The sequence below is a fragment of the Vulpes lagopus genome, chromosome 6, assembly GCF_018345385.1.
Source record: "Vulpes lagopus strain Blue_001 chromosome 6, ASM1834538v1, whole genome shotgun sequence".
NCBI classification, from domain to species: Eukaryota; Metazoa; Chordata; class Mammalia; order Carnivora; family Canidae; genus Vulpes; species Vulpes lagopus.
The window spans coordinates 24,283,116-24,307,494 of NC_054829.1; the positions used below are offsets into that span (position 1 = coordinate 24,283,116).

Genomic DNA, 24,379 nt, shown 5'->3' on the forward strand with positions numbered 1-24,379 from the left:
AAGCACAGATGACTGAAGATTGCTGGTTGTAGAATACTGGGATTCAAACAAGCCACGTGACACAGTGTAAAAGCACAGATTTCAGGGTTAGAGAGAACTAGGCTTGAATTCTTTTTTTTTTTTTAAGATTTTATTTATTTATTCATGAGAATACACAGAGAGGAGAAAGAGAGAGAGAGAGAGAGAGACGCAGAGACACAGGCAGAGGGAGAAGCAGGCTCCATGTAGAGAGCCTGACATGGGACTTGATCCCGGGTCTCTAGGATCACACCCTGGGCCAAAGATGGCGCTAAACCGCTGAGCCACCCGGGCTGCCCTAGGCTTGAATTCTTAATATGAGTGTGACCTTGGGCAAATGCCTCTCACATTCTCATTTCCCCAAGTAAAATGGGAATAAAATGATCTAGCTTATCATAAAAGTTAGATGAAAAGGTATATAAAACATAACTTAGTGCCTGACACACAGTAGGTGCTCAATAAATAACTACATACAGTTACCTGCATTTGGGGTAGAGAGAGATGCTGTGGCCACAGGTTTCCGCTTCCTCTTGATGTCACGTGAACATGGGGGTCCCAAGTGTATGTTTGCCTGTCTGCAGATATGAGAAAGAAAAAACATTGTTTTCACTCTGTAATTCTTATTGTAAGACATTATGTTCAGCCCAGATAAAATCCCTGACCCAACACAGACATACACTAACAAGACAGGCACCATTCTTTGTCATCAAGTGTCACGTACAAGATTATTCAGGATTAATCATAACTCATTCTTTATGCACAATATACACCCATTCTAAACTTCTTACCTAATTTCAGAATAGCAGACACTCAAGATTAATTTCAATAAATGTGTTTCATTACATGCTGATTTTTGTACAATTATTTTTCATAAAAACTATAACTGCAATTGTTCTAAACTCACTAATGAAATACCTACTCCCAAGTGGTAATATATTGAAAAGTTTAATGCTGCATGAACACAGATATTTGCATAGAATTTTAATAGCAATTTTAACCCTTCTATCACTATAAATCTGGATTTATAGACACTATTAAGTGTCTATATCACAAGTTAAATAAGTTTGATTTCTGTGATTTTTAAAAGTATTAATTACTTGCTAATAATATAATCCCTCATCTGAATATTCAGCATACTCTAGTAACAGAACAGTGGGTATTTCAAAGCTTGCAAAAAAGCAAAAGACTGAAAGACAATGGACTTAACACTAAACAGCTGGTATGCTATTTTAGTTGCCTGAAACTTCCTCCTTCTTCAAACTAGACAGATCCTACCCCTAATTAAGGACCTAGTTGATTCTCACCTTTCCTTGAACATTCAAGGCCTTACTCACCATGAATCATTATTTAACTGGTATACATATATCTTGTTTCCCTAATGAGGCTTAATCTCCTAGAGAACAGGGACCATATTTATATTTCTTTCATAATTTTCCAATGATCTACTAACCTCAGCACAAGGCACTTAGCTGACGGCCATTAAATATCTGTTGACAAGAACTGATATGAATGAATAAAAGTTCTAAAAACCAAATAGTCAACTGTACAGTTAAAAGTGGCTAAAATGGCAAATTCTATGTCATATATATTTTACCACAATTTTTAAAAAATAGAGTATGTAACATATAAAAAGGATTCTAGTAAAATTATACTAGACTGAACTCCTATTTGGTAATCCCAGCTGGGGATTAAGTCTCATGGCTTAATGATCTTAATACTAGAACTTCAGTCAAAACTAAGACCACCTAGTTAACAAAGCACCAAGATAACTGTCTGGACAAATTTTCCTATTCAGAGGGCTCCCAATCTGGCAAGCTCCACAGTTTAAAAGCATGCATGGGGGCAGCCCAGGTGGCTCAGCGGTTTAGCACTGCCTTCAGCCCAGGGCGTGATCCTGGAGACCTGGGATCAAGTCCCACACTGGGCTCCCTGCATGGAGCCTGCTTCTCCCTCTGTCTGTGTCTCTTCCTCTCTCTCTCTCTGTCTCTCAAGAATAAATAAATAAAATCTTTAAAAAAATAAATAAATAAAAGCATGCATGTAAATATATATTCTTTTCTCTATATGCAAAATCTTAAGAATCAATTCATTTTTAAGCAAGAACAGAATTTAACTGAAATCATAAGATTTTCGGAATGCAAACAACACTACAATAGGCAGAGATTTACAGTATAAAGCCCATGTTTGGGGAAATTCCATCCAAGTCACCTTGTATTGATAGCCCTCTCTTCTATGTGGGAAAAGAGTTAACTTTTAAGTATCCCAAGCCATGAATAGTTAATTCTGAATGCCCGAAGTGAAATGTAAATATTAATGTGTAAAGTAGGGGAAAACAATTCATTTTTTATACCTTATCAAAGTCCTGAGAATAAATCAGCATGTTGGTTTAATAACAAGAAACACAGATGATGGAATATCATAGATAGGCCTTCAGTCTAAAGGGAGAGGAGGTAATTCCCTCTGAAGCCAAAGACACAGAGAAGAGAGTGATTCTCAAAACCAAATTTTGGTTTTTCTTAAAACAGAGAAATGTACAGAATAGGACTCCCATCTTTTTCATAAACACGGTACTGGAGTACATACAGATCCGACCTCAAAATGACCACTTTGCTCTAATCCTTTTTGGTTTTTTTAAAGATTTTATTTATTTATCCTGAGAGACACAGAGAGAGAGAGAAAGGCAAAGACAGTCAGAGGGATAAGCAGGCTCCATGCAGGGGCCCGATGCGGGACTTGATCCCGAGACTCCAGGAACATGCCCTGGGCTGAAGGCGGCACTAAACCGCTGAGCCACCCAGGCTGCCCCACTTTGCTCTAATCCAATCATCCTCTCCTCAAGTACTTCAGAAAGAAAAACAAGTCAAATAAAGGGTAGTAGGATATATTCATGCTTCTTTACCTTAAGCTCATTAAAGGACTCTCCAAAACTTTTTAGATTAAACGTTAATATCCTTTCAATCTAAACTATGTTATTAGATGTCAGGACAGTGGTTACCCTCGAGCTGTGGGGCAGAAGGGAGGAGGGACAGTGACTAGACAAAGCACCAGGAGCTTTTAGGGTTCTTTCTGATAATGCTCTGTTTCCGGATCTGGATACAGGTTACTTGAATGTGATTTCATTATCCTTCATTAAAAAGTCTAATTTTAAAAATTGCAAAACAAAAAACAAAAACATTGCTTCTTCAAGATCGATGCAAAATGTTTAATTTTATGAGATGCAAAATGAAAAGTGTATGAAAAGTACTCAAGACTAAGATATTAATTCTTGGAGTATCCACTTGGGCTGAACAAAATAAATACTGCCTTTTATTTCCACACCATCCATCATTTTCAGCTTCGTATGTTTGATATATTTCAGTAAGACAGTTAAGGGCCCCTATTATCCCTCCTTTATTGACCTAGTCAGTAACATTTATCTCACATTTTCAAGAAATGACACATTTGGGAATAAAAAGATGAAATCATTTATGTACAAAGATATTTAAACTTTTAATAATTTTAAATAGCAATATGGTGTTTTTAAAAATGCTTATTTTAGTAAAATGAAAATAAGTATTACTTACTTACCACTACACATATAGATCATTACACTACTACATCTTAGGGGGCTGCTGCAGATGCAAAGACTCAGGTGGTCCTTACCATACTCCGCCCCTTCAGGCCTTGGTTCTTGGATCCCCACTCTGCCCTACTCAGTGATGGTAATGGAGGGCTTCAGGGTTACCTGTTCCTACATTAAATGACCTCTGACTGCTAAGCCTCCAACCTGTTACTTGTTTCTGTGGTAAATATCTACTTCTACCACCCCATTCTCATTCTTCATGGTTGGCCTGAACATTCTAAATCCTTCTAACTTTGAAAATTCTCTGGTGATAACTTAGGAAAGAACTGAAGGTTTTGTAAGGAACCCAGGTAATAAAGCTTATGAAGTCAACCACCTTATTTTGTTGTAAAAGTATGTATTTTTCCTTTCTGCTCAGGAGGTTCTTTTTGCTTCGTTCATTGTTCACTGCTTTTACTGAGGTGGTGAACAAGAGACAGTCTCATCCCTATAGGATCTAGTAGCCTAGTCTTACTTCTAGCCACACAGCTTTTCTAGTTACAGAATCTGGATAAGAGAGAAAATGAGGCAGGGATAAAGAGAAGCCATGTTCATTCCTAAGACTCAGTTTAATGCTCCTTCTCTCTTAACACATTTCTCTTAAGACCATTTCCAGGTTGGAGAGCTATTTCCTAAGAAGTTAAATAACATCACACCTTAGGTCTGAGTACAGAAGGGATATTTGTCTCTCACTACACCCCTTACTAGTAAAGACGTAGGAAAGGAAAAAGAGAAACAGTCAAATTATTATAAAGGACAATAAGACATTTTCCTTCTTTTTGGTTTTAAGTGAACACTACTAATTAGTAGAGTTCACAGCTTAGGAAAAATCTATTTTTCCCTTTGAGGGCTCCGTCTGCCTGGAAGGGACCTTGCAGGACAAAGAGGGAAAGAGACCCAGAAGCCTGGAGACCCAGAGCTTAGAGCTTAGAGCAAGAGGACTTAAAAAGGAGACAGGACATGGAACCTGCCATGCTGTATAGCACATTCCGAACATTAGGACACCCTGTTCAGGAGTGGAGAATAATCCGTGTGGTACTGGAAGGGCCCCTTGTGTTATTTTTGGGAGCCTGAGCTTGGAAGTATGCACCTGCTGCAGCCCCAGCTCCCTATTCAAGAGGCAGTTCCAATTTCCATTTGTCCCCAAATAATTCCATATCAATAACTACAGACATAAGAAATTAAGGAAAGGGGAAAAAATATGACCTCCCCCCACTCTTCATTTGGCTCCCTTTCTTCCCAGTGTGTTGTGTCTTTAATTTGTGTTCGTTTGCTTCGATAGTATCTGTCTACTTTCACAAGATAGAAATTGAAAAGGGTCAACACACAAGCAGCTCTCACAAAGGACAGGGAAAGTCAGAGCTTTCCCTTCTCACCAATACAAACAGCCCCCTCCTTTGGAGGTATAACAGGTAGAAGATTTAACAGGATTTTTAAAAATTCTTTGTCAAGAGCAGTATACAGTCATTCCTGTGTTGCAAATCATGAACTGTATATAGAGGGAGGGGAATCTTTCAATTATTCAGGGGGCCAAAAGGCTAAGTATCAGTTCGGCTGAAATTTCTACCAGGTGAAAACTTCCTTCTCAATAGAAGTGGCAATGGTTATCAGAATCACATAAGGAGATTTTTACAAAATATGCATGCCCACCACGCTGGGGTGAGAGAAGAACCAGTAAGCTTCTACCTGCTGTGTAAATTACTGAGTTTAAAAAAAAAAAAAAAAAAGCCAAATTCCCAAAGCCAACCAGTTAATAAAAGATCTAAAAATTTAAACTAAAGAATAACAGAATGATTAAATGAAAATTAATTTAAGTAAAAATGCTGTTCCCTAGTATACAAGCAATTACCCTAGAGAAAAGACAGGCTACCCTGGTTCTGTTTCATCTAATCTGGGCCTCGGGAGTTCTTGGGGGCACTCCTCCTTTCACAGGCATAAGTATTTCCCCTAAAAATACCACATCCAGCAGCACTGGCCAAAAAGGACTAATGAGGGGTGGGGGTGAGGGGTCGGGAATGAGCATTAAAAGCAACAGATACAGTCTTTAAAAATCTGACTTCAAAAAAAAAAAATCTGACTTCAGGAAAAGTAACTAAATTCATTTCATAAATGTGAAGGTGAATGCTGAAGATTAGCAATTAATTGAAAGAGTATTCTGTGTATCCACACATAAACACAACATTTCTATTTCACTTTTCAGTGCAGGTAACTGAAAGATCAGGTGAGTTGTTAAAACTGCAGTGTTACTTAGGAAACTGGGCAGATCACTATGTCCCTGGGGCAGGAATGTACTTTTAGGGGGAAAAAAAATTACTTTGAGAAATACATGCATGTTTAATAGAACCAATGTTGGCAAAAAATAACTGAAGTGGCTGCTTTAGATTCAGAACAAAGATGTTTAGAGTCGCTCCTAAGGAGCGAAAACAGTCTTTATCTGTCAATGGCAAGCCAATTTAAGGAATAGTTCACCTTCAAAAATTCACTCAATTTTAAAATCCATTGAAAAGTTCACTTTTTTAACATGGAAAATAAAAATAAAATTTATTGTGAAAAGGTATTTATTTGCTGTATTTTTTTCTTAGGCACATACAAACAAGTAATATCGGGAGAAAAAGTTATTGATATTTCTAAGGACCAAAGGTCATATATATCATATATTCCAATTATTCTCCTTAATTACTAATCTACTCCCCTCAATTATTGTTAACACAAATTTATGGAGGCCTACCCTATGTAAAGCACTCTGCTGGATGTGGAGAGGGTATACACAAGATGACCGAGCAGAGGGCCCGTCCCCGCAGAGCGACACAGTGAGGAAGGTCGATATGTAAAGAACAGATACAAGACATTGATCTGTAATCAAAGAACAAAATGCTAAGGTAAAATGAAGGAAAGGAGGATTAAATTTAGGGAAGTAGAGAGGCCCCTTCCTCACATGTGATTTTATCTTTGGGGTTAACTGACATTTATGAAACACCCAGTAAGGGAACTATTTTCTGAGATTTGCACACAGTAGGGTCTGGGCCTGACATTAGCAGCAGCTAGTGACAGAAAACCACAGTTAGAGGACACAGAGGAGGCTTATCTAACAGGAAGAGATCCCACCAATTCTAATAGTGTTTTCACTCAAACCTAATCCACAAACCTAACCTACAGCAGTCAGGGCCAAACAGCTCACTAGCACCTGAAAAGTCTCTGCATGCTCCTTCCCTTGGCTGGGCCAAGGTTGGCATATATCTCAGAGTGGTCACATGCCACCCCACAGGAGCAGAAAAGTTCTGCACCGATCGGAAAGTTGGGTCCATTACAGTGGCCGGAGAGGGAAAATGCTTTCATCACCCCGCTCAGGCAGTAAGATGCCAGCCAGCTGAGAGCTGCTGTCAACAAGACCATCCGGTGAAGGACAAAAGATTCAAGAGCTGTACACTCTATGACAGGAAGTTCCAGTAGGACAGGGCAGCTTTGTGGACAATATCACAGCAGAAACATTTCCTCACACATGGCCAAGGCTAAGGCACTGAAGAGGTGGGCAAGGGCTGCTGTGCATCACAGCATCCCCAGCAGATATGGGACTAATAAAAGGTTCTTTCCCCTTAGCCCTGAGGTAAAACCTGAGGCTGTTTACTATGGCACCAAAGGTCAAAATTAATAGCGTGAATTGAGTCTTCTTCTTGCTCTTTGAAACTCCTTGTCAAGTGGCACAGCCAGCTGGGCACACAACTCTGATATGCAGATCATAACGTTTGTGAACAGATAAAATGAATTACAATGAGCACAGGCTATCACATTTCAACTCTCTAATGGGAGGAAGGTTTCTCTTTTTTACTCAAACACTGTCCAAATGCCTCCTCTTATAGTCCATCTGAGGCTATTTATGCACCTCAAGAATCTGTACATCTCATTAGCAAATGACTCTGGAAGCCAACCTGAAGTTTATAAAGCTGTAATTATCCTAAGGACATGGTAGGAGTAGTGGCAATGTAACAAAAATGATCATATTAGCTACCAGTATGCTAAATGGTCAAATATTTTGTTTTGATCCCCACTAGCCCAATAAAAATGAATATTTCCATTTTTGAGATAAGAAAATTGAGGTACAGGAGGTTAAGTCATTTGCCCAGATAAAACCAATATTCTTATCCAGGACTGCCTCACACTAATACCCACTAACATGAAAAAAAAAAAAAAATACCCACTAACATGAAATTAAAAACTTAAAGAAGGGATAAATGGAAGTAATGATACATTACCAAATCACCACCCATGATAGAGGAAAGGTCAGGAAAGTTGGAGAAAACTCAAAATTGCCACAAGACACTCAAAAACCACAACTGGTGACTTGTGCATCATACAGAGATGTAACATTTGATAAGTTCTAGTTATGGTTTTCTACAGCAATCATGGTAAGAAAAGCTATCCTTCACAATCAATAAATCTCTCATTTTAGGAAAAGCTGCCTCCAGCACTAGCTCCTTATTACCATTCTAGAACTGTGTCCTTGACAGCAATACCACTGCCTCTACCAGAACACCAATCACACCATCTGCTGTTTGAGCAGCAGCAATTCCTAACACGGATAACAAGTATCACTACTTTAATACAACATCCCAATACCAGCAACCAAAACAACCAAACCAAAACAGCTGGTTTATGAAGTTCATCCATGTACCCTGCCAACTACCCAAACACCTACCCAGCAAGTGAATCACTATGTGCTGGGCACTGTGCTAGATCCTGACATTCTCTTCTTCACCTCAGAAGTCTTCCAAAGTGAAGATTAGTCCAGCATTCCACCTTCCATAAGGAATCACCACGCAATACCAAATCAAAGAGCTCATGCTGAGTATGAAATGAGATTTCCTATTAAGAAAATTACAAAGCAGAGTCATGAAATCATATGCATTTAAGGTAACAGTTCATAACCCCAACTGTGTATTAGGGTAACCTGGCAACTTTAAAATAGTGCCATTGCTCAGGCCTCATCCCAAATCAGTTAAATCAGAATCTCTGGAGTGGGGTTCAGCATGGCTATATTTTTTAAAGCTTTTCAGTGGATTCAAAAGTGCAGTGAGAGTTGAAAAACGCCAAATTTAAGTATTTCTAGAGTGGTATTTCTGAAAACCTCATAGCCTATAAATCTATCAGGTGGTACAAAGACCACAAAGACTCCCTTACTGATCCATTGCACCTGCCATCTGGGCTGTATTAAAATAATACATCAATACAGTGTTCTCTTAAAATCACAGTCCCATCATTTCCTTGTTTTTAGCAATGAAATACTAATCAAAAGAGTACGTGAGGTTACCCATGGCCTCCCAGTGGCCCCCAGGCCTCACCCTGAGAACCAGAGCTGAATGGCTCCAGTAGTGAGAGGGTGGTTGAGGGGTCCTCAGCCTCTTGCAGTTGAGTGTTTGGGTGAGGGGAACAGGCAATGTCCAGGCAAGAAGCAGCCTCAGCTCAGTAACCCGACAAGAGGAAACCTTCACAGTTCAGGCATGATTATCAAACTCTTTGTGCTCTTAAAGGAGAGTAATTATAGGCATGTGAAAAAAGGGAAGCACTCCCTGAGGAACTCTTCCTCACATGCTTCCCAAGAGGCACCAGGGCCATTAAAAATTCCATGATGAAGAGGAAAAACAGCCTGGGAACAGCCAGGAGGCAATACAGCAAATTAATACACCAGCCCTCCTCGGGGAAAGCTGTGATAAAACAGGAAACACTTCTCTCTTCGCAAAATAAAATTATACCACTAATGATAACATAGTCACCACACACACACACACACACACATCGTTCTAATGATAGGTGTGAAATTCCCAAGGCTGCCCAGACGCTTTGAAAGAAATCTTTTCCTACTACAAATAAAATGGAACAAGAAAAAGATAAAATTTACATTCGAAACAGTTTTTAATACAGTCATTCACCTGCCTCTTCCCTGCCACCACAACTCTTTAACATTCCTTGCTAGATGCCAGGCTTTGTTAAATGGTGTCCACTCTGTGCAAAGCCAACCATCCAGCTCTGAAGTCCATCTAGTCCTTCAGCCACACCAGAGCTAGATGGCTCCTTCTCAACTGACTTCTTGCTGGGCAGGGCCTGACCAACCCCCTACCCCTTCAAAGGAGTGAGAGGATGCCCTGGGGGCTCAGGGTCTCATCACCCAGGGTTTCTAAAAATTGCTTAGCAGTCACTTCTGCTGACCATTTCCCACAGAGCCATAGCTGCCAAACTACTGACTGTGCTCCCTCATGAGTAAAACATTTCCACAAAAACCCTTTATGTATGTAATAAACATTAATATATATATATATATATATATATATATATATATGCTACTGGATTTCTCTATGTACAATTTAAAACAAAACAAGAAACCACATTTTTTAAGGATCAGATAATATACGTAAGTTTAAAAAATGTCTTCCCCTACCCCAAAGAATGCAACCCTCTGTGTATCCATTGCCCTGGGAATGACATCTAGAAGGACAAGGATGAGCTAGAATTGTCTACATTCCCTCACCTTGTTTGCAGCAATGGTCTAAAGCAATAAGCAATATTTCCCTAGAGCTGACTGTATCAGAAACAGAGCCTAGACTTCCTTATATTTCCAAGTCTGGCCACAGCACTGTCAGCAGGAGAATGAAGACAATGATGTGGATAATAAGATATATAAAGAAACAAAAAGCTGACACCCACTCCAGCCAGGATGAGGCTTTAAAAGCAAAAGGAAACCTGATAAAAGTGCGGATACTGATCTCGGCACAGCATGGCACAACTCTAGGTAACAGAGGTAAATGGTGGAGGGCAAAGAATTCACTTTCTGCATCTGACAGGATATGATGCTATTCATATAATCTTCCCAAAGAGTATACACAGCCATTATTTCATGTGGTATTAAGACAAAAAAGCTGGAGGACTGCTTTTCTATGCAATGAAATCTTGGGTCTTTCAAAACAAGTTGAGGATCACCTCCTCTAAGAAAACCTCCCTGAGCCTCTGACTTAGAAGCCTGTCTTTTGTGCTTCGTATCATTTTGGTGCACATTTTTACAAACTTGTCACTCCACACTGTAACTGATTTCCATGCCTGACTTTCTCAAAAGAAACTCCTACGGGTAGTAGCTAAACAAACAGCCTGGCACATGGTATGGAGTCAATAAGTGCGGACTGAGTGAATAATGAACAAGCAGCATGCTACTAACGACAAGGCCTTACAGAAGTAGTTTATGATCATCTCACAAAATTTTCCATGTTCTTAGTAACAACATTTGTGAGGGTCTCTCTTTCAAAAGACTTTCTTCTTTGATATATTACTTCTTCTATAGAAGGGCTGGCAGTTGGCAGTAGTAGTAGTATGAATTTATTATAGTGGAAGTTCTCATTGGATCTGTGAAAAGATAATTCCTTGTGCCCGCACACCAATCTATGAACATATCCATGTAAGAATGAATTAAGAAGAAAAAAAGAAAAATCCATATCAGAATCTTGGAAAAAAATCCTCTGTGCTACTAGAAATAATAAAAGTTCTATGGTTCAGCCTATTAGCTCCTCTTTTGTGCACAATAACCCTGCTAGGAGATGCTACCATTAAAACCACGTTTACTTCCCATGTCATCTAACTCCAGATAATTTATATTGAAGGACACAGGATTCATTCTGCCACACTGGCAAAGGATTCATTCTGACAAATATATACCGAATGTCTAGTAAGTGCCAGACACTGTGTTAAATGCTAGGGATATTATCAGGAAACAAGATAAAACAAAGTCCTATACTTCGAAGCTTTTACACTAGTGAGAGAGACAGGAGAAAAAAGTTGGAGGGGGATGCCCAATGAGCAAATTCATTGTAGACTGTGATAAAGCTTTAGTGGAAAGAAATCGATGAGCAGAGAGCAGTGGAGGTGGCTCCTTTAGATAAGATGGTCTGAGAGGTCCTCCCTGAGTTGAGATGAGACGTAGCCAACCATGAGAAGAGGCTTAATACAGGAGTCCAGACAAAGGGAGTAAGTGTGAAGATTCAGAGGCAGGAAAGGGTTGCTATTTTTGATGAACAAAATGGAGCTGAGCTCCCTGGCACCTCTCCCTGGACCTCTCCCCTAGTGAGGAGAAAGAAGTATAAGAAAGGAGGCTGGAGATGCAGGCAGAAGGTAAATTACACAGAGTTTTGCAGGTCATGGCAAGAACCATTTAGCAAGAAGAATAGAAAATATAAGTCAGAAGACTTAGGGATGCTTGGGTGGCTCAGGTGGTTAGGTGTCTGACTCTTGATTTCAGCTCAGGTCTTAATCTCAGGGTTGTAAATTCAAGCTCCGCATTGGGTTTCACACCCAGCAAGGAGCTACTTAAAAAACAAAACGAAAAAGAATCTATGCTCTAATACAAGTTAGAAGACTTAGGTCATAGTTGAGACTTAAACCACATACTAGCCATGTGATCATAGGAAAGTTACTTCAACATTCTGCCTCAGTTTCTATATCCGTAAAACATCTACTGGCCTCTAAAAGTTATTATAAAGATCAAATTGGATGCTATACAGAAATACACTTTATAATTTGAAAAGTGTTATAAAAAAGGAAATGGTATTATCTGAAAGAAAACCATCCCTAGAAGACAATTACCTGGCAGAGCAGTGTGCTGGTGAACATCTTCGGTGAGAAGCATCAGTGAGAACGTCCAAGGAATAAAGGGGAGACAGAGGATTAAACTGCAGGAATAAATGAGATTATTTTAGAAAAGCTTATATGAAAAAAAAACAAACCCACAAAACACCCTATCCTAAAGAGTGACCTGCTGTTCGATTACTTTTTGCCTCTTTGACCATTCACAACCCTTTTACCATACAGTAGACATCATTCACTAAAGTTGCAACCATGAATATAGTATACTGATCCCACACACCTCAAAAAAAAAAAGGCTATTCCTTGGGAAGTAACAATTTTTCAAAAACTTTTAGAACATGACAATTACTTAAATGGCATGGCAGGAGATAGTACTTTTTAGGGACGCCTGGGTGGCTCAGCAGTTGAGCACATCTGCCTTCGGCTCAGGGCATGATCCTGGAGTACCAGGATCGAGTCCCACGTCAGGCTCCCTGCATGGAGCCTGCTTCTCCCTCTGCCTATGTCTGCCTCTCTCTGTGTCTCTCACGAATAAATAAAATCTTAAAAAAAAAAAAAAAGATAGTACTTTCTATTTGACATAACAAGAACTTAGGCTATTGATTATTAGCCCTTGTTCCTAAGAAAACTAGTATGAAATTATCTTTTAATTTTCTTATCCTGATCAATGTTTCCAGTAAATAACTGGTTAACACATGCCAGCAGCAGAATTAAAATACCTAACATTTAGGGATGTGTGGGTGGCTCAGCATTTAAGCGTCTGCCTTCGGCTCAGGTCATGATTCTGGGTCCCAGGATTGAGTCCCACCTCAGACTCCCTGAGAGAAGCCTCCTTCTCCCTCTGCCTATGTCTCTGCCTCTGTGTATCTCATGAATAAATAAATAAATCTTTAAAAAATAAAATACTTAACATATAATTCCAGTCTATCCTTGAGTTGCCATACATTAAAAACTACATAATTTCTTTGAGCTTTACTGTCCTCATCTGTATAATGGAAGCACTGCTTATCTGACCTATTTTACAGGACTACTGTGGGGGCTAAGTTAAATACTGTTTTTAGTTTATAATTCCAACTTCTCTTCTGTAAGACTTATCTTAAAAGGTGGTTGTGAGGATCAAACCTGGATACAATATATAAAAATACCTTACCTTCTGTTTTCTAGCTTTCTTTGGACTTCTCCCAGAATAAATAATCCTCTCCCCAAATATTAGAACAAAATGTATCTTAAGACCAGAAGAACTCTGAATGATAATTTCAAAAGAACTTACAAAGAAGTATGACTTTCGGCAAATCATTTAAATCTTATTTGTAAATAACAGATCTGGACTAAGTGATCATCACAGATCCTCTTCTGCCTTTACATCCTCTGATGCAAACACAATTGGTACCCTGGCTTCATGTTTCCCAAGCTGCAGTCTCTCACATACCACCTTCATGACTTTTTCTTTATCTGCTCACTGCTCTTTATCTGCACTGTATTTACATATTATTTTTCTTCATACCAATTACTTTTACTCAGCCTTGTCCTCACTGTATTTCCATGGAACAAGATTGATATAATGATTATATTTTTTAAAACAAATTATAACTTAATGTAATAATCATATGTCCAACACCATCTACAATTATCTCTTAAATACACACCAGTTAGGTTTATCACTGCTCTAATTCATTTTGAAATAGTAACTTCAGGAGGAAAGTTCCAAGTCTAAATTGTACATCAATTTAATAAGTCCTAAGTAGTCAAAACACCAAACAAAAACTCTGAGCAACAGGAAGCCTGAGATTTTTACCTACCAGTCTTCATTTATTTTATACCTAATCGACATAAGGCAACCTCTATTCCCACAAAAATCAAAAGCTTCAAACATTAAAGGAACATATTGATAGCTGCTGTCAGTAATTTTTAAATTATGACCCCTACAAAGGCCCAGATTTGCCAGGGGCCCTCTGCTAGGGAGTCCCGAGGGAAGGGACTAAGAGACTAATAATAAGTCCACTCCCAACAGCCCACCCTTTTTCTGCTCCCTGGGTGCAGGCTTCACCACTGTACTTCTCAGCGCAGGATGCTGGTGCTGAACTGAACCACAAGCAAACAAGGTTTATTCTGATTTCTTACTGCAAAGTTCAAAACTAAAATAAAAAAACGGATCCCTATGAGATATACATGACAAGTAATAAATCGAAAAACACAGTGGAAGCTAAAAAGGGGAATCAGCTACAGTTCTTATCAGTGAATATCAGATAATCTTAGACAACAGTCCTCTAAAAAAAAAAATCAGAATAACAGAGGGAACAGGAGCCTTACCTCATGTGCACAAGCAGAAATGTGAGGAAAATCAGAAGCCAATGCTTTATTCTTTCTAAAGAAAAGGAAATCAAATGATAAAATAAAGATGACAAAGAAAAGCGATCTTACCTGATTTCGTTCTCTTTTCCCAGCTGACGGTAACCAGAAACTAAAGACAGGGAGAGAACAGGAAAGAAAATAAAAGCAGCGGTTGGCAATTATAGAGGAGGAGAAGAAAACAAGATGCTGGGGTAACCAAGTGAAGACCAAGAAAGAACTGGGGAAAAGGAAGAACTGGAGGAGAAATGGAGAGGGATGGTAAGTGCGTACAAACTTTTTTGTGTGAAAAATAATTCTTCAAAGGAAAAAGCTTTGTAATGAAATATAAAACACTGGACTCTAAAAACAGACCAAGATTACAGTGTAACACCAACATACTCTCAGCTGCGTGGTGACAACAGATTCCCAAATTCAACGAGAACACAAACCATATTCACATCTTGCCTATTTTGTAAATGACGAATTTGACCAGGCTAATGAGTATGGACCATGAAGCATACAGGAGACATCCAACAGCCAATCATGTTAGGGGACAAAGCTGTCACAATAAAGTGCAGAATAATTTTCCTATCACTGCACACAGGCTTTCCAGTTGCATGTACCACAGTAGTGAAGACAAAAAGATATTTCTCTAGATAGAGGTCTAAAAATGGGAAAAGCCTATAGGAGAATATAGAGGCAATCACCCTTTTTGAACAAAAAAAAAAAATTTAAGAGACAGAAAAATGAGCTTAAAACAGAATATTCTGTAAAGAAAGATGTAAAATTATCAGTTTGCAGATGACATGATACCATACATAGAAAACCCTAAGGACTCCATCAAAACAGTGTTAGAACTGATAAATGAAATCAGGAAAGCTGCAGGATAAAAATCAACGTACAGAAACCTGTATTTCTCAACACTAATAATTAACTATCAGAGAAATGAGAAAACAGTCCCATTTACAATGACATCAGAAAGAATAAAATACCCAGGAATAAATTTAACTGAGGAGGTGAAGGAACTGGACACTAAAAACTACAAGATAGGGATGAAAGAAACTGAAGACACAGATATATGGAAAGATATTCCATGCTCATAGCCTGGAAGAACTAACATTGTTAAACTGTCCATACAAGAATTAACATTGTTAAACTGTCCAAAGCAACCTACAGATTCAAATCCCAATAGCATACCTCACAGAACTAGAACAAATAATTCTAAAAATTTGTATGAACTACAAAAGACCCCAATACCCGCAGCAATCTTAAGAAAGAAGAACAAAGCTGAGGTATCATGCTCCCTAGTTTCCAATTATACTTCAAAGGTATAGTAACCAAAATACTATGGTATGGACATAAAAATAGATAATGGAAGATTAGTGGAACAGAATAGACAGCCTAGAAATAAATCCATGCATATATAGTCTATTAATTTACAACACAGGAGGCAAGAATATACTACAGGGAAAAGACAGTCTCTTCAGTAAACAATTTTGGGAAAACTGGACAGCCACATACAAAAGAAGAAAACTAGATCACTATCTTTCACCACACACAAAAATTAATTCAAAATAAATGATTAAGGACTTCAATATAGAATTTGAAAGTATAACATTCCTAGAAGAACACATAGGTAGTAAGCTCCTTGACATGGGTCTCTTTTTTTTTTTTAATTTTTTTTTTTTTAATTTTTATTTATTTATGATAGTCACAGAGAGAGAGAGAGAGAGAGAGAGAGGCAGAGACATAGGCAGAGGGAGAAGCAGGCTCCATGCACCGGGAGCCTGATGTGGGATTCGATCCCGGGTCTCCAGGATCGCGCCCTGGGCCAAAGGCAAGCGCCAAACCACTGCGCCACCCAGGGATCCCGACATGGGTCTCTTTTGATTTTTTTTTTATGACTCCAAAGGCAAGGGAAACAAAAATAAATAAATAAATGGGACATCAGACTAAAAAGCTTCTATGAGCAAAGGAAATCCTCAATAAAACAAAATGGAAACCTCCTGAATGGGAGAAGATATTGCATATCAGATAAAGGATTAACATCCCAAATATATAAAGAATTCATATAACTCAACAACAAACCCCCCCCCCCCCCGCAAAAAATTAAAAGATGGGTGGGCAGAGGTTGTGAAGAACATCTCCCCAAAGACATACAGGCCTACAGGCACTATAGGTACTATTGAAAGATGCTCAATATCAATGAGATATCACTTCACGCTTGTTAGAATGGCTATTTCCAACAAAACAATAACAAGCGTTGGTGAGGATGGGAAGAAAAGGGAATCTTTGTATATCGTTGGTGGGAATGTAAATTGGTGCAGCCACTCTGGAAAACAGTATGGAGATTCCTCAAAAAATTAGAAATAGATCTACCATGTGATCCAGCTATTCCATGTCTGAATATTTATCCAAGAAATATGGAGACACTAACTGGAAAAAATATATACACCTCTATGTTCACTGAAGCATTATTTACAATGGCCAAGATATGGAAACAACAGTGTCCACCAGTGGATAAAAAACATGTAGTGTATACATAAATATACATACACACAATGGAATACTACTCAGTCATAAAAAAAGGAAGGAAATCTTGCCATTTGTGACAACATGGATGAACCCTGAGGGTTTAGGTTAAATGAATAAATCAGAGAGAGAAGACAAATACTGTATGATATCATTTATATGTGGGATCTAAAAACAAATGAAAGAATAAAACAAAACAAAACACATAGGGAATGGATTGGTAGTTATCAGAGTGGAAGGGGGTTGAGGGGTGGTTGAAAGGGCTCCGTTTCAAGCTGATGGATGGTACTTATATCTATGGTGATGATCACTTTGAGGTGGATAAAAATACTGAAAATTACAATGTTGTACAACTGAAACTTATGTAATGTTATATGCCAAATTTACCTCAATATAAATACATAAGTAGTAACATCCTAATTGGAGGCTACTTTTAAAATGCAATCACCTGTACATATAAACAGCAAAGAAATAAAAACTAGTCTAGAAAGGAAAAAAAAATCTCTGAGTTTAGGGTGTTAGCCATGTTAACTGTTGTGAAGTACAAATCTTTACGATTTTCTCAATTAGCTCTAAAGTCAGATTTCTACGTTCCTTCATAAAACTTCCCTATGCTTCCTACTCTAAGGAATGGGCTAGGATAATGCACAAATATATAAGCACTTACTCCTTCTGCCGAGGGTCACTAATGATGTGGCCTATCCTCTCAGTACTTAGGCTGGTCTCCTGCAAAGGCAAGAAGACAAGAGTGTCATCTAACCACAGAAACAAAGTATGATCTGTCATCAAGTTCACACTTTCCCAAAACTGTGCCAGCAACCAACCTCAAAGGCACATGTCAAATGTCAATCTTAAAACCCAACAGCAAGTTTATTTCTTTTTACGGGAATCTATTTTAAAAGGTTATTCTAGAGTTTTCTCCAGTGTTCCAAAAAAAGTCATTACAAACCTTGTTTACTATATTATATAGCATTTTAATACAATGAGTTATTAAAGTATATAGTAGAAAAAACAACTTTTAAAAATCCAACAACAGCTGATTATTAACAGGCTGCACACCAAACTCCCTCAGATCATATGATTACAGCCCCAAAAACCATCATGATGGGAAATTTAATTTACCCAGTCCTCACTGGTAACACCTAAAATCTGCTAACTAAATGTACACATCTTAAAGGAATTTTGTAACTTAAAAAAAACTGTTACCCTATCTTGTCTGTTAAGCATCATCTCTTAGAGTAAAACAGATGTTTGTACAAATTGGTCCTTAAATTTAGGGTTCTTAAGACTATAATATGAAATCTTACCCATAACACCACAAGCAAATCAGAAACTAATCACCTCCAAAAAAATTAAAAACTGGCACAAGGCACTCACCCTTCATTTAACTTGAGTACATTTACAATGAATGCCTATGACTGTACCTGGGGAAGTGCGCTGATAGTACATGAATAAGAGTTATACACATATGAGTTAAGTGATAAGATGAGAGAGGATAAGTCATGGGCGTGAATGTCAAGCCTGTTACATTTGTTACTGGGCAAACATTATGATCGGTATTCATTTATGTGTGCGGATTAGCCTAAAATATTAGGGTTACACATTTTAGCAGAACTGACTCTAGAAAAATTGATGCGAGGTCAGATTCTGGGTGGGAGTGGAGCTAAATGAAAAGGCGTCACATACTGTATTCTTCACATTCTTCATCCCTTACACACATACCTCCTGGTCACAGACATAGCCATAGTAGTGGGGCCAAGGGAAAGGATGAGTGAAAAATGAGCTATTTGTTACTGCAGAAAAATTATTAACTTAAAGTGCCGTAATGTTTAAATTTACAGTTTATTACTGTGTAAATTACAAGCAGTACTTTGCGTAATTAGCAGCTCGCTGGCAGAGAGCTGTGAATGAAACTCATTATTTATGATTACAATTTAGAAAAAGAGCAGAGATGTGGGGGAGGGGGAAGTAGGGGGGCAGAACATTGACCTCTGCTAGAAATGACAAATATCCCTTTAAGGTGATGAAGATGAATTAAACAAGTAAATATTATCCTATTCATTTGAAATTCTTAGAGGCACATCCAATAGGCCCTAGAGTTTCCTTTCAGGCAAGCTAAAGGAAGCCTTCAAGATGAACTGATTTACTTCTCTGGAAATGGAAGGCTCTTATTTTATAGGAGCTGAAACAAAGTAAGGTAGATAGTAGGTAAAACATTATCTTTCAAGCCTAACTAATACACAGAAAAAATAAAACCATCTCTCTGCTTCCTACTCCCAACCTCCTGCCTCCCTCCACCTCATGTACTCCTACCCTATTAGCTGTCCTATTAACTAAGAATAAGCTCCCAGAATAGCAAAAGGAGCATTTTCTTGTCTGAGAAATCAATGAGCCAAAAGAAGAAGATATCGTTCTTCCAATAATCAAATGTTTTTCTAATTAAGAGATTTGAAATTGAATTTAAAGATTAAAAATATCTCCGTTCACCTGGAAATAAACAGTTCTCTATTTCAACTACAGAACAGTAGCTCCCTGAGGGTAGCCAGGCTGTGGCTGTGATCACTTGTACCTAGCCTGGCACAGAGCCTGACACTTGGTAGGTATTCTAAATATTTATGCAGTGAACGAATTAATGTTCTGAGATGCCTCTCACTCCCTTGCCTTTTGCCCACCACCATTTTCTCTAACTAGGTATGAGCCCCAGGCTCAACTTACCTTCAATCTCAAAGCTAGAGTAAAAAGTTAATTAAAATAATTTTTAGGAGTACCTGGGTGGGTCAGTCAGTTAAATGTCTGCCTTCAGCTCAGGTCATGATCCCAGGGTACTAAGACTGAGCCCTGCTTGGGGCTCCCTGCTCAGTGGGGAGCCTGCTTATCCCTCTCCTTCTACCCCTCCCCCCACTCATGCTCTCGCTCACTCTCTCTCAAATAAATAATATTTTTCTAAAAATAATTTTTAAAATTTAAATTAGAAAAGATAAAAGTACAACTGAGTTCAATTCTCTCTTCTGCTACTTCCATTTACCTAGCTTCTTTGAACCCAAGTTTTCCTCATCTGCTAAGTGGAAACATCAACTGTTCTACAAGGTTGTTGGAAGGATTAAATGAACTGGGTGTCCAGCAGAGCCCCTGGGCAAAGGCAGAACTGCATAAGTGGTAGAAATTCCTCCCTCATGGCCAAGGAGAAGCTGTGAAATCTGAGGTTTTCTTTCCAGTTTTTTTTTTAAAACAAATTCTAGAATCAAAGTTAGGACAGAAGAAGCATTCATGAATTCAGGAGGAGTTATAAAGAAGCCAAGAGTATTTTAACTTCTATAATAATGATAAAAGATTAATCAAAAGAGTAGAAGAGACAAGATCAGGCCTGTAGATTTATAGACAAACTGTCATTAACAGTGTTTGCTTTGTCGAAACTTCTGTATGAGTTAAGCTTCATCTTTTATGTGTGTTTCCATTTATATCCTATATAAGGTTCATTCTTATGAACTTGCAAAATATTTCAGTTGGCTTCATTTACTCCAGGGGAGTTCTGCAGCACCTTTGATTATCAAGGTACACAAATCCCAAAGGGAAAATACTGTCTTCCCAGTGAGCCCAGTAGACAGTGAGAGCAGTTACCTTCCCAGCAAGCCTTCTTCGGCCCTTTCTGAGGCATCGAGCTGCAGCTCCAGGCAGACGATTCAAGCGGGCATGGTACCCTAAAAAAAAAAAAAGAAAGTCCTCAGAAACAGAATGCAGAAGACTCCTTAGTGATGATATGCCTCTAGTATACCAAAGGCCTTCCTCCCCAGGATCTTACTAGACTGACCCTTAAGCTAGTATCACTAGTCTATTTGCCAAGGATTTATTATTATCATGCTTTTGCAGTATGATCATAGGTGTGTCTTTACCTCTGACCTAGGCATCCTCACCTACAAAGGTGGGATAATCACTTGCTCAGTCCTATCTTACATAGCTGATCTGAAGACTCGATGAAGTAGCACAGGAAAGGTACTCTATAAACTGAAAACACCACACAAATATAAGGCACCATCAACAATTTCTAATTACAAATTAAATGCTAGTTATTATCTCAAAAACATGTAAGTCATAAAATAATAGTAAAAATACCCTGTAGAGTATAAGCCCATTTTTTCTAGTTGCTGTATGTGTTCTACACATTAAAAAAACACAAATGGAAGAATCCACACCAAAGTGTTATCAATGACACTGTCTCTGGGTATGGAATTATAGGCATATACTTGTGTGCATTTTAAGAGGTCCATAAAGAACTTTCAGAAATGGTCACTGAAACGTTTCATGAAAGTTATTACCGTAGCAAACATGTGCCTGCCAGGCAATAATCTTTACCAAGAGCCAACTGTTTTGAAAAGGATTCTCAATCATCCAAATTCATTGTAACAAAATGCTACAGGAGTTAACAGCTCTCGGCATAATTCTGATCACCAAGAGATGCCCAATAAATACTTGATAACTGACTAACCAATTGATTACTGATTACTGGGCACCCTAGAATCATAAATTTATAGAGCTAAAAGAAACCTCTGCAACAGTTTGCTCAAAGTCGCTATTATTTAAACTGATGACCCTGATGGCCCAAGGAAATAAAGTGACTGTCACAGTCCCAGAGCTAAGAAGATAGTACTGGAGAATATTATCACCACAGTTCCTTCCCCTTGTCCTAGGCGCTTTCCACTCTACCTTGCTACATCCTAAGTAAAGGAAGAGCAAAGGGAAAGGAAGTATTTGTGTTTAAGTCCATAATAATAGAATAAAATAAAAGTTATTTAAGGAAATTATTTTAAAATCATCCAATTAAAAAAAAATGTCATTATACCTTGTATGTGAATGTTCTTACTGAAATCTGTTCTCTTCCAAGATCCAATACTTCAGGTTCCCACTGAGCACTCCATAGCCCATCGGTTTCACAGCAGGTAAGCAGCAGTGACACGCTGCTAGGCTTCCTAAATCTGGCACAAATGGCAATAGCAAGCTGAAGGAATGCCCTGCTAATAGATATCCCAAGAGTCTCCATGGGTTGATTTAGGTACGAATGGAGAACCTCAAGCTTTGAGACTCACCCTTGAATCTTCTAGAAAAATCCCTGGACTAGCTCCAAAATTCAGATAATTAATTCATGCTCAGAGGCATGAGTATGCTTGCCATGGGATGATTCTCCCCAAAGAGAACCATTAAAAGTGTGGAGCATTTTGGTCTTCTCAGAACTTACCTCTTTGAGCTGGTCGAGAAGGTAAAAGGAATGTGGAATCAGAAAGTTTATCCAGTCCAGAATCCATTCTTTCTACTTCAGAGCAATGATCAGGAGCCCACTTAGGCAGAAGATTAGGGACAGTGAATCCTGGGACACACTCTCCCTCATAGAACCAATCACTCTGCTCATCATCCCCTAAAATAAAGAGATCATATCAAAAGCTGGATAAATCTCATTGGCTACGATACTGCCACTACACAAAGCTCGTAAGTTGGAATTTTAACATGCTCCATGGAAAGCCAAATGCGAGGATGGATTCTCAGATTTGATTATACTTTTCAAATAAAGTCAAAACACAAAAAAATTGTTTTGATCCTTCTTCTTGATTCATATTTTGATGAAGACTAGAGTATCAACTCATTTCACATACTGTTTTACACTGGACCTCTTTTGAGAGTAAAAAACTAATAAAGTTACCATTTACTAAATCCTTAGCACCTATGAGGGTCCATGCTAAAAATCTGTAAGTATGCTATCTCTTCTAAACCCTACACTAATTCCAACTTATAAATGAGGCAACTAAAGCCCAGAGAAGGCAAATCAAGTCAGTAAATGATGAAACCAAGATCTGAACCCAAAGCCTGACTAACTCCAAAGCCTTAACACAAAAATAAACTGCCTCTTATGTACCATTCTATGGTATAAATGGACTTGGGAGTTCAAAGCCCACAAATGTTTCTCAACTCAAAACTAGTATTCCTGAGGGATGTAATACTTGCATTTCTCATAATAGGAGAATAAGAACTGTATACCCATACCTCAATTCTTCCTTGGTACCCCATTAATGGGACAAAAAATTACCTTGACACTAGCAATCCAAGCAACCAGGAAGAAACTAGAGACAAACAATATAACTCCCCACGGCTTGTCATGAAGTTAACACCAGTTCCCCAAGGCGAGACTCTTCACCACCAACAAAGTCACAATTAGACCCATATAGCCACTCTTGGTTCAAACCTCTTTCTACTGGCGAGGATGAAACATCTCAGTTTGCAACAGAACTCGTTCCCGCCCACAAAAAGTAGTAAGACAGATAAGTTTAGGTCTGCCACTCCATACTCCTTTCAAAATAGCAAGAATGAAGGAAATTATCCCAAGAATATCTAAAGAGTTCACAATGCATTCATTCTCTAAGGTTTGCTGGATCCCTGGAAAACTGCTCAGGCCAAGTTAAACACATGAAGCATCAGATTCATGAGTTACTAACATGGATGGGCCAGATAATAACTTTACACTCACCTTGGAAATCTCTAAAAAGGAAAATGAAATGCCCATAAAAAAATTACTCAAAGTGTTCCCTTACAAAACCACACCACCAACAGCTGTTTCTCTAGAACACTGGTTCTCAAACTTCAATGTGCATCAAAAGGAGCAGAAAGGGTTGTCAGAACACAGATTGCAGGCCCCTATCCCCTCAAAGTTTCCAATTCTGGTCCAGGAAGGATAAAAAATTTGCATTTCTAACAAGTTCCCTAGTGATGCTAAGCTTACTCCAGGACTACATTTTGAGAACCACTATCCTGACAGCCTCTCATCGAATCAGGTACACAAATGATAGGCTAAAGAATTAAGAATGATTAGTTTCTTTAGATGAACTAAAGATAGGCTTTAAAATTAACAATTAGCTTCTCTGCATGTCACTATACTAATTCCTTTCTTATTCATAAGCATTCCTTAGGCCATTTATTAAATAGTTAGCTACAGCATATTTCCTGAAGACAACTGGTATCCCGTAATGGGGTTTATTTGGGGTTTTTTTTTTGGTGGGGGGAGAGGGGGTTCTTAAGCATTCACTCAAGCTTTTTGAGAACACAAAAATGGACTCACTGAACTGGAGGAAACCTTGTGAAATCATCTAGACCAACAGTCTCCAACTCTGAGTTCATTAAGATGCATGATGCAGCAGCTCCCCCAAAAACTATTGCCAGGGAATAAGGAAGAGCCTGCTGGGTTAGGCTCCAGACTTCTCTCCTCCTGCTTTAACCAAAATAGATTTAGCTGCTTTA

General features: G+C 38.5%; 1 protein-coding gene across 4 annotated transcripts in view; it reads right to left on the bottom strand.

Annotated features, from left to right (window-relative positions):
• The window catches only part of GPATCH2L (G-patch domain containing 2 like), a 57,094-nt gene that overhangs the window by 12,186 nt on the left and 20,529 nt on the right, over positions 1-24,379 (bottom strand). For 3 of the 4 annotated variants that reach the window (XM_041758993.1, XM_041758992.1, XM_041758994.1), the window contains 6 exons: positions 22,332-22,508; positions 20,720-20,799; positions 17,769-17,827; positions 14,549-14,603; positions 12,239-12,324; positions 499-593 (listed from right to left, as the gene is read on the bottom strand). In XM_041758993.1, coding sequence (XP_041614927.1) covers positions 499-593; positions 12,239-12,324; positions 14,549-14,603; positions 17,769-17,827; positions 20,720-20,799; positions 22,332-22,508 — 552 coding nt within the window. Of the gene's footprint in view, positions 1-498; positions 594-12,238; positions 12,325-14,548; positions 14,604-14,659; positions 14,700-17,768; positions 17,828-20,719; positions 20,800-22,331; positions 22,509-24,379 lie in introns of all 4 variants that reach the window. The other variant, XM_041758995.1, reaches the window with a different exon arrangement.